Source organism: Phoenix dactylifera, chromosome 10, assembly GCF_009389715.1.
Source record: "Phoenix dactylifera cultivar Barhee BC4 chromosome 10, palm_55x_up_171113_PBpolish2nd_filt_p, whole genome shotgun sequence".
NCBI lineage: Eukaryota > Viridiplantae > Streptophyta > Magnoliopsida > Arecales > Arecaceae > Phoenix > Phoenix dactylifera.
Genome location: NC_052401.1, coordinates 14571863 through 14583909, shown reverse-complemented (window position 1 = coordinate 14583909; position 12047 = coordinate 14571863). Strand labels below are relative to the sequence as shown.

The window sequence follows — 12047 nt, the reverse complement described above, 5'->3', positions numbered from 1 at the left end:
CTCTAACTCTGCTCCTCTCTAAACGACATCTGTCCTGCAACAAAAATATCAAACTGGGGAGTGAGTATATGAATACTCAGTGAGTGGAGTAGAGAGTACTATGCACATGAGACAAGAATAATCATGGCTCGAGGTGAAATCTCAAGAGCATATGAGCAGTTATCGATAACAGGGTGCACAAAACTCAACATAAGAAATATGGAGTAAATCATCACAGTATCACCACAATCACAATCAACTCATCTAAAGCTTATATAGAATAATCAAATAAATATGAATGATACATCATGAATATGCTCAACAGATTATAAAACTGAAATATGCAAATCAGGGTGTCAATATGCGAAGTCATTACTAGACAGTTGTCGGAAGGTGGGTCTTACGCCCCAAGCGAACCACAACAACTTCCTACTGTCACATGCATATGCAGGATAAGACACCATACTGATAATGTAAATGCTGGCCAGTATCCAGAACATAAATCCATAGAAACCCGTGAGAATCACCTCACATCTGAATACTATTGGCACCTCGCGGGAATGCTACATCCGCAGAAAGCCATACTGCACCTCGCGGGGTCTTACTATGCCCGGCGGCAAGCAGATATATAAGTCGCAGGACCGGCCGATTCTATGTTTAGGGCCGTGTCCCCCCTAGGAAGGGACTGGGCTCTGCCCACCCAGAAGGCTACTATGTGCACACAGGCCGATGTCTAACCCCATCGACTATAGGTGTCCTATAGATACTGCCAAGCCATGCATAAGTGCCATAATGCACCCTCCCAATACTCTACTAAAAAGAAGTATGATCAAGACTACCACTCACTCGACCACGATCCAATCATAAACTAATATCAGGGTTAGGAGTGAGGGGTCAAGGGAGTGCAATGCAACTCAATATACCACTGAAAATGCTCTACAAGTCTTTGAAATAGAGGAAATGAAATCAATTTACAAAAGAAGTCATTTCACAATTCGGAACCAATTTGACTACTCTTCTACCCCTTGTAATTCCTCTCAATGTTCCCTCAAATGCATGTACAAAATAATCAAGCATGGAGAAACAAGATTATAGAGTAATCTACTATAATATCAATCAATATGCTCAAGTGGAATCAATTAACACTTGCGACATTCATGAAAATAAATTAAGAATGCTTATGGTGCAAAGTACATGACTCCCACTCACCTGCCAATCCGGCACGGTCCTGATACACCTCCAAAACTTTACGGTAGGTAGTAGGGGGCTTGTTCTTCTTGCTTCCTAACTTCTTGCCTAACTGAAACATACATTAATCATGCTCTTAGTCTTGTATCAAGGGTCTATTATCTATGTATCAATCATAACATATAAAGCTTTAGTTGACTCAACTCCCCCCTTCACTAAATCTTCCTTTTTTCTATTAATTAACTTGCTATTTATGTGTATTTTGATGCAGGAGCATCTCACTCACATCTTGGGCCATTGCTGTTGGGACAAGGTGCGATAAAAAATTGAATCCTTTCTCTTTCTAAAATTTTCCTGAATCCCGAGCCGTCTCGAACTTCCCGAGTCAACTCCGCTGAGCTCGAGTCGATCCCAGTCTGCCCCGAGTCGACTCCGGTTGACCTCGAGTCGACTCCGGCGCATTTTGAGGCGACTCCCATTATTTTTCTCATCCTCTTCATTTCGGATAAACAGTAACCCGGACTGACATCCGGTTACTTCACCATGGATTCGATCCACTTTTCAAACTTCAATTTTTATGAAATTTATACCTAATACTCTACACTCATAGGGGTTTCCAGAATGGTGACATGCATCATCATCGGAGGCTGATTGACCCCCGAAACAATTCACTGAAGTTAGGACTTCGACATAGGTTTCCGCAGTTTAGGAAAAATCTTGTCGAAATCCGACTCCTCTTTTAACCTCCTCTAAAACTGTCATCTACCCTTTCTATAGCCTAAATTCTCTAGAATACTAGGTAGGGATGGGGTATTTATCTTTTTTCTTCTGAAAACTGGGGTCTTTGTATAAAGGGGAAGGAGACCTACGCTTTTTCCTTCAGCTGGCAGCGCAACCGGAGCTCCCTTCCACCTCAAATCCCCTTCCTCTTTCTTCTTTTTCTTCTTCTTCTTCTTCTTCTTTTTTTCTTTCTTCACTGCCTGAGACCACTCCCTTTCCTTCTCTCTGTGTCTCTCTCTCTGTTTAAATCCCACCGCCACAGCAAAAACCCCCCATTTAAATCACATCAAGCACTGTTCACCCTTTGTTTAAAATTATTAAATTTCCATTTTGCCCCTAACACTTCAACGCATGTACTGTTATGCCATTAACTTTTGATTCCTTCCAATTTTACCCCTTATATCAATTTTAAGGACTATTCTATCCTTCTTTATATAGAAAAAAAATTGGGGTTATTACATCCTCCCCCCCTTATATATAATTCATCCTCGAATTTAAAAGAGTAAATTACCTGATTACTCAAAGAGGTGAAGGTATCTGCTCTTCATATTCTGCTCCGACTCCCAAGTGCACTCATCAACATTGTGCCGGTGCCATTGAACCTTCACCATACATATTTCTTTATTTCTCAGCTTCCTGATCTGAGTATCAAGAATAGCTACAGGAAGTTCTCCATAAGAAAGGTCTGAATATATATATATATATATACATATTTAAATCTTTATACATCTTAGTACTCCAAGGATGTACTGTATATCTAGTATTACGAGCTTCTCTCATAATTTCTCTTCTTAAATCAGAGTCATTTGGAATACAAATTCAGTTCCTGAGTCTCAATGATCCATCCTCATGAAGTCTGAACTCTGACTAAGAACCTGGCCTAATGTCACTTCTAATCTTTTGCAATTGAAGGTCATCTACTTGAACAATCCTAATCCTCTCTATCAAGGTAGGTTGAACACATAGGTTTGCCAAATGCGCATTAAGATCATGCCAACATACCTCGATTTCTGCTCTCCTCAAATCTTCCAAGATTTCCTTCTCGGAGATGCATAGAGCAGCAAGACTACCAGAAACTTTTCTGCTCGGTGTATCTACCACAACATTAGCTTTTCTCGGAGGTGAGTAAAGCAGCAATACTACCAGAAGCTTTTCTGCTCGGTGTATCTACCTCAACATTAGTTTTTTCCGGAGGTCGAGTAGTGTATAGACAAGTCATAAATTTTTTTTGATTAATTCCAACCGTCTTCTCTGTCTCATATAGAGTTCCTCCTGGGTAAAAAGGTATTTTAGACTTTTATGATCAGTATACACCTTACAAGATTCATCAATCCGGGGCCGAAGATATTTGTTCTTCATTGTTACCTTGTCCAATCCTCGATAACCAATACATAATCTCAAACTTCCATCTTTCTTCTTTACAAACAATACTATAGCTCCCCAAGGTGACACACTAAGTCGAATGAAGTCTTTATCAAGCAGATCTTGCAACTGTTCCTTTAATTCTTTTATTTTAGTTGGAGCCATTCTATAGGGGGTTTTTGAAGATTGGTGTAGTATTGGGAATCAAATCAATTGCAAATTCAATCTCTCTCTCTGGTGGCAAACCAGGAAGATCTTCGGGAAAAACATCAAGGTATTCATTCATTACTGGAATATCCTCCAATTTGGTCTCCTTTCAAGTATCCATTACACAGGCTAAATAAGTCTTATACTCCTTTCTTAATGCCTTCCTAGCTTTCAGGGCAGAAATTAAATGTAATGATGAATTACATTACACGGGTGCATCGCTTTGAAAGAACCCTGGTTCTTCAGGTATCTAGAATATCACTCTTTTACTGTAGCAGTCAATATGAGTGTGGTACTGAGACATCCAGCCTATTCCCAAAATGATGTCAAAGTCTTGCATGTCAAGTTATATAAGATTTGTCGCTAACTCTCCTACCCCTATTTGAATTATGCAATTTTTGCACTAATGTCAACAATTACTGTTTTCTATAAGGGTGTAGGAACATACAATGGTTCTTCTAGTTTCTCAAGTATGCAGTGTAATTATCTAGAAAAACTAACTGAAATAAAGGAATGCATAGAGCCAGAATCGAACAAAATAGAGGCATCAACAAAGCTGACTGGTAATATACCTGTCACCACCCGGTCATTGGCACTGGCATCTTGGTGGGTCAGTGCAAAACTCGAGCATTGCTTCTTGGCCTCTGGTCACCAGGTACAGGAGGTCTGAGCTCATTCCTTCTCTTGTATGGGCAATCACGTGCCAGGTGTCCAGTCCGCCCACAACTATAACATGCCCCCGCTCTCCTCATATAGGGCCCACTATGGGATCTGCTAGAGTAAGTGCGGGCCCTGGGCTTCTTTTGAATTGGAGTGCCCCTGAAATTCCATGGCCTGCTACTCTGACTTCCAGCTGATCTGGATCTCATCAGATCAGCCCTTTCTCATCAGATCTTTTCAATTCAGCCTCCACTTTCAAGGCTCTGTCCAAAATATCCTTATAGCTGGTAATTAACTGTAAAGACGTCCGGGACCTGATCTCGTATCTAAGCCCCTGTTCGAACCGATTGGCTCTACTCGTATCGTCCTCCATGAACCGGGGGCAAAATCGACCCAGCTCATTGAACCTATTGGCATAATCCAAGACAGTCATATGCTCGGACTGAGTCAGCGATAGAAACTCATTCTGCTTCATTTGCCTGACTGAGTCCAAAATGTACTGAGTATAAAATACCCTCTTAAAATCTCTCCAGGCCATTCCGTTGACCTCATATGCTGTCTTCATAGTAGTCCACCAAAACTCAGCACTCCCCTTTAGCATAGAGATAGCTAATTTGACTTGTACCTCCTCGGAAAATTGGAGTAACTGATACATCTTCTCCATTTTTCGGATCCAGGTCTCAGCTGTCATGAGATTGGATCCACCATCAAACATCAGTGGATTCAGCCTACGGAACCTCTCGTAATAGGAATCCATCGGCTGTACAGGTTGGGCAGCCAACTGCATCTGCTGCTGTTGCTAAAGCAGTTGTGCCATTAACTGGTACACTCCTGCCAGGTCTGCCTGGGTTGCTACGGAGTGTGGAGTGGTTTGTGAAATTGATTGGCTGTCAGGGTCCGGAGAAGGTACCCTTATTTCCCTTTCATCCTCCATGTTGCTTACGACTACCTAGCAGTCAAGAATTTATGATGAGTTTACATAAATTATTTCTTAGCATAGCAAAAATAGCAAAAACCATCAGAGGGATAACATAGTTATATCATGATTAATCTGAGAATCAACAATATTCACCTTCTCTTATTAACAAAAGTCTTCATTATTGAAAAATCTAATCTCCCATCACAGTCAATATTTTTGACCAATTTAAATGGACTCGATCCACTATACTTTCGCTGCACAACTCTGATCAATATTCTCCAAATTTATTAATTGATTTTCTATCAAAATACAAATCTTGATTGTAAACTGAAATGATATAAAATTTTGTCTCAAGTAGAGCCAAAAAAAAAGAACTCTTAAGTCTCATTCCCAAATATATATACTGAATTGTAAATTCCTCATAAAAATAACATACAGAAAAATCCTATGCTCCATAGTATAATCCTATACTTAATCCTGACTCACCCTATTGCTCTGACAGGACTCTTCTTAACCTTTGCTCTGATACCAAGCTGTCACGACCCCCACCCCGCTTCCGGCGGACGGCCGCGACGGTCCTAGGGTGCGGGTAGGCATAAGGCCACCAGCCACCACGTAGAACCCTACTTACTTATCATAATCATCAATAAATTTCTGAAAATTTGGCATGATATATGCACAAAATAATCACCTTTTTTTTCTATATTTACTATATCAATACATACAACAACTTTACGTGTCAGAGCAGCAATCACATAACCTGCTACAATATAAACCTGGACAAGATATCGCAATACATCATCACAGGCACATAACTGTTCTGCACATATATATATATACACCTGCTTCCCAATCCATCCATGGTCAACCCATATCCACAATAAGATCTATGACTGTAACTATACATTATGTACAACAGAAGGTTTATATTACACCAAAATGTATAAACCTCTATCTACATTATACTATGGAGCGGTACAACCAGCAGGCAATCTCTAACTCTGCTCCTCTCTAAACGACATCTGCCCTGCAACAAAAATATCAAACTGGGGAGTGAGTATATGAATATTCAATGAGTGGAGTAGAGAGTACTATGCACATGAGACAAGAATAATCATGGCTCAAGGTGAAATCTCAAGAGCATATGAGCAGTCATCGATAATAGGGTGCATAAAACTCAACATAAGAAATATGGAGTAAATCATCACAGTATCACCACAATCACAATTAACTCATCTGGAGCATATATAGAATAATCAAATAAAAATGAATGATACATCATGAATATGCTCAACAGGTTATAACACTGAAATATGCAAATCAGGATGTCAATATGCGAAGTCATCACTAGACAGCTGTCGGAAGGTGGGTCTTACGCCCCAGGCGAACAACAACAACTCCCTACTGTCACATGCATATGCAGGATAAGATACCATACTGATAATGTAAATGCTGGCCAGTATCCAGAACAGAAATCCATAGAAACCCTTGAGAATCACCTCACATCTGAATACTATTAGCACCTCGCGGGAATGCTACATCTGCGGGAAGCCATACTGCACCTCGCAGGGTCTTACTATGCCCAGCAGCAAGCAGATATATAAGTCGCAGGACCGGCCGATCCTACGTCTAGGGTCGTGACCCCCCAGGAAGGGACTGGGCTCCGTCCACCCAGAAGGCTACTATGTGCACACAGGCCGATGTCTAACCCCATCGACTATAGGTGTCCTATAGATACTGCCAAGCCATGCATAAGTGCCATAATGCACCCTCCCAATACTCTACTAAAAAGAAGTATGATCAAGACTACCACTCACTCGACCACGACCCAATCATAAACTAACATCAGGGTTAGGAGTGAGGGGTCAAGGGAGTGCAATGCAACTCAATATACCACTGAAAATGCTCTACAAGTCTTTGAAATAGAGGAAATGAAATCAATTTACAAAAGAAGTCATTTCACAATTCGGAACCAATTTGACTACTCTTCTACCCCTTGTAATTCCTCTCAATGTTCCCTCAAATGCATGTACAAAATAATCAAGCATGGAGAAACAAGATTATAGAGTAATCTACTATAATATCAATCAATATGCTCAAGTGGAATCAATTAACACTTGGCGACATTCATGAAAATAAATTAAGAATGCTTATGGTGCAAAGTACATGACTCCCACTCACCTGCCAATCCGGCACGGTCCTGATACACCTCCAAAACTTTACGGTAGGCAGTAGGGGGCTTCTTCTTCTTGCTCCCTAACTTCTTGCCTAACTGAAACATACATTAATCATGCTCTTAGTCTTGTATCAAGGGCCTATTATCTATGTATCAATCATAACATATAAAGCTTTAGTTGACTCAACTCCCCCCTTCACTAAATCTTCCTTTTTTCTATTAATTAACTTGCTATTTATGTGTATTTTGATGCAGGAGCATCTCACTCACACCTTGGGCCATTGCTGTTGGGACAAGGTGCGATAAAAATTGAATCTTTTCTCTTTCTAAAATTTTTCTGAATCCCGAGCCGTCTCCGACTTCCCGAATCGACTCCGCTGAGCTCGAGTCGACCCCAATCTGCCCCGAGTCGACTCCAGTTGACCTCGAGTCGACTCCGGCGCATTTTGAGGCGACTACCATCATTTTTCTCACCCTCTTCATCTCGGATGAACAGTAACCCGGACTGACATCCGGTTACTTCACTCTGGATTCGATCCACTTTCCAAACTCCAATTTTTATGAAATTTATACATAATATTCTACACTCATAGGGGTTTCCAGAATGGTGACATGTATCACCATCGGAGGCCGATTGACCTCCGAAACAATTCACTGAAGTTAGAACTTCGACACAGGTTTTCCGCAGTCCCGAAAAACCTTGTCGAAATCTGACTCCTCTTTTAACCTCCTCTAAAACTGTTATCTACCCTTTCTATAGCCTAAATTATCTAGAATACTAGTTAGGGATGGGGTATTTACCTTTTTTCTTCTGAAAACTGGGGTCTTTGCATGAAGGGGAAGGAGACCTACGCTTTTTCCTTCAGCTGGCAGGGCAACCGGGGCTCCCTTCCACCTCAAATCCCCTTCCTCTTTCTTCTTTTTCTTCTTTTTTTTTTTTTTAATTTCTTCACCGCCTGAGACAACTCCCTTTCCTTCTCTCTGTGTCTCTCTCTCTGTTTAAATCCCACCACTACAGCACAAACCCCCCATTTAAATCACATCAAGCACTGTTCACCCTTTGTTTAAAATTATTAAATTTTTATTTTGCCCCTAACACTTCAACGCATCTACTGTTATGCCATTAACTTTTGATTCCTTCCAATTTTACCCCTTATATCAATTTTAAGGACTATTCTATCCTTCTTTATATGGAAATTTTTTTTTTTGGGGTTATTACATACAACCTATAAGATGCTACCTTAAATATTAAAAAATTTCAAAATGACTCAAATGACAAAGTGCTTAGAAGGATAAAACATCGATGCTTAGAACCAAGAAGGGCAGTATCATCCCGAACTGCCTGGTTCGGGACATATCGAACCATACCGGGGACAAACCGGCATGGTTCCTTCTCTTGGTTTAAGAAATGTGGTGACAGAGGAGGAGAGGGAGAAGGAGAGAGAGGAAGGGAGGGAGAGGGAGGAAGGGAGGGGGAGAGAGAGGTCAAGAGAGATTCCCATCACTTGGAAAGAGGGAGAGAGGGCTTTCGAGCCCTTCTTGTTTCGTTTCGAATAGTGATCCCCTATTTGGAAACAATTTGAAACATGGGATCCTTTATTATTTCTACCATTTTTGAACTAAAGTTGGTAGATAGTTTGTCAACTTGCTACAATGAAGTCGGCAGATGGTTTGTTAATTTTAGTTCAAAAACAGCAAAAAAAAAATAACAATTCACCTTTGGAACAGCATGATACGGATCCGTACTGTACTGTTCTAGCAACTGACCGATACAGGTCCTGATATTAGTTCAACAAAACTTGCTTAGAACTTCTTGCTTGTGTTGAAATCTGAAGTCATATCTTGTCTTTAGTTTGGTGTGAGGATCCCCTTTTGATAGCTCCCTCAAGTATCTTTAAAGAAACTCCCTGGTAGCTTTGTTCATGCATACTAACTTTGGGTAGTTAATTCTAGCAATAACTACCCTTTAATGGTGGTTTCTGTATATGATATCCTGGTAGTTATCCTCATCTAATTTTTTTAGGCTGTGCTTTTCAAGAGAAACGTCTTATATGTAGCTTTATTTGCATCAATGCCTCTTGTCAGTCTCTAAAATGCGATGTGACTGCTAGGTCATCTAGACAATCACTCATAAAACCGTTTTTTATTTCCTTTTTTCTTGTTAGTTATCTCCATATCTAACTTCCTTTACCTTTTCCCTTTAACTGACTCCTCTCATACAACATTTTTTGCATCGGTAATACCTATCAAATCCATCAAGTCATATAGACAGTCTACTAAAAGACATTTTAATCAAAATCAACAATATTGTTTGGTGATCATTTGATTAGGTGATTTACAATTGTTTCTTCGAGTTATTAGTATGTCATCTTTGATTCTTCGAGGCAAGGTTTTAAATACTGGTGGGACGACAGGGCATCCCACCATCTCAAGTATCGTAATAGGAAATCGTCTTGAGCATTTGGACAGGACGAGTCAGCAAATGGACCTTGATGGGACACTCACAATGCCAAGTGTTTGTATGCAGGGCATTCTGTTTCATAGAAAAATTAGGACGACCCTGTCCATGGTATTTTAAACCTTGCTTTGAGGCTTATGCCCTGGCTAGATTTGATATATTCAAGAATTCTTTTTGTTGCAAAAAGAATTTTAATAACATATGATGCCAGCTCTAGGAGAAAATTCTTTTATTAAAGTTATTTGGAGGAAATTCTTTTCTGCTCTCCCCACATCAAGAGTGCACATCCCTTTAGACCATTTAGCATGTGAAAAGGATGAAAGCTAAGTTGAGATCAATTTGGGATCAACTAGTCATTAATCTCATTGGACCTTTTATAAGGAAAGAATTTCCAGAGTTTTCCTAGAAGGATTTCAACCGCTAATTCAATTAGCTCTTTCTCAAAGATTTGGTCTGTTCTCATTTGCAACAAAGATGGGCATTACATTCTTTCTACATGGGAGAAGTTGTCCCACTGCTTATGTTATACCTGGTTTATCAATTTATTGTCAACTTTCCCTCTCTAGCCACTATGTCTCCTCACTCCCTCTATCCTTTATAACTCCCTTTCGTTCTCTGTACACTTTTTTAAGTTCTTTAATAAATGAATGATTTTTTTTTCTTGGCGAAAAAAGGAAATCATTTAAATATATTGCATAGGAAGAAGAAAATAAAAATTACACAAGGCTCTTGCTCTCCTGTGCTCCAACTTCCACCCTCTTGGTCCCCCATGTTCCATTCCTGGGCTATCCTGCTGGATCGTGCAGGAAGCTCCCAAACAGGCCCTTACAAGTTTCAATCCCAAATGTTTTGACATGAAGCGAAATGGGAAGGAGAAAAACTGAATTAAAAATTCTCCTTAACAATCTTGATATAATCACTCCATTTCTTGATACAATACACCCTTCTATTTGTTTTTTGATAGGAAGAGATGAAATAGTCTCAAAATAGGAGTTCTTTACAAATATCCTTAACTCAAATTTGTAGCTATTTACCAAATTGACCTCAACATGAAAGACTAGTGACGACGATCCACTTAAAAATCAGTTTCTAGGTCATTTTGCTATGATTTTTATATGTCTCTTACATGGTAATAAGATATTTTGTTTACTTGATCACATTTCCCAATTCTTGCATTAGGTTCTTTTCTCAATTATCATTTCCCATTTCTTGCTTTCATATTGTTTCCTGCGTCAGTTCCCCTAACAACAACTTTGGGTGTGACATCTTTAGTTTTTCCTTTATATCTGTCATTTATGCTATAACCTAAATATTCCAAGTTGAGTTGGTCATGTTGGTAAACATGGTAACAAGATCAAATTCTTACTGATTGATGCCTTGTAAAATTCATGAACCATCTATTCAAGGTTCATATCTAACTATTTTAGCTTGAATCCAGGACTGGGACTCACAGAATGGAACACAGATTGCATCGGAGCTGTGTGGTTTTGTTACTATTCTGTCAGGTACTTTCCTCCTTCATAAGACGAAGGATATGGGCAGCTCTGTCACCACGGAGCCAACTAGGTTGGCTGAATCTGAACTTCAAAACCAGTAAACATCTGTGCCATCATGCTTCTAAGATTGTTGCTATTCACCAAGTCTTACCTTTTGGGGTTATTCTTTGGGATCTTTGGCGTCCCGATACTCATGCCTACCAGTATATACAACTCTCTGCATGGACTTCGATCTTGAAAATAGTAAGAAACTCAGATGTCTACATTCAAAATAATGATGGGGTTCATATTGGCTTGTAGATGCACTTTGAGGCCAGACTTTCTTCAAGGATCTTGACATGCTTTTGTTGTTTTCAAGAACCATGAGGCAAAACTCAGATTCCTTGAGGAGAGCTTTTACTGATCACATGCTTTGCTATAATGGATAAACAATTCTGTTCTACTGAAAAGAAGAAAAAATGATGTACATATGACCTTCTTCTTTCTTTCTTTCTTTTTGCTGTAAGGATGAATGCTTACTTCCCATTTGCATCATAGAAGAGCGGCTTCATTAGTCCATCCACATCGTTAATTATCATGAATCAATTCAAGTACTACATTTTCTTTCCAAGATCCATTGATTGTATACAGGTGGATAATTGAAAGGCTGCCCTTGGGATGCATTGATAACCATCTGAGAACATTCTGAAGTACCATCTTATGTGTATTAACAAAAGAGACCCCAAGTGATGCATCCCTTTTTACTAGAAGTCATAGTTCATATTATTTATCCATTTGTTTTATCAAGTCCAGCTCCATCTAATTAGACAATGTCTATGAACC

At 39.6% G+C, this 12047-nt stretch overlaps 1 protein-coding gene across 1 annotated transcript in view; it reads left to right on the top strand.

The window, feature by feature from the left end:
* Positions 1-11835, top strand: part of LOC103707132 (probable magnesium transporter NIPA2) — a 36862-nt gene extending 25027 nt beyond the window's left edge. Inside the window, exons 9-10 of the mRNA XM_039131051.1 lie at positions 11168-11322; positions 11526-11835. Of these exons, the coding sequence (XP_038986979.1) occupies positions 11168-11322; positions 11526-11562 (192 nt within the window). The 3' untranslated portion in view covers positions 11563-11835. The remainder of the gene's footprint in view (positions 1-11167; positions 11323-11525) is intronic.
* The last annotated feature ends 212 nt before the right edge of the window (positions 11836-12047 follow it).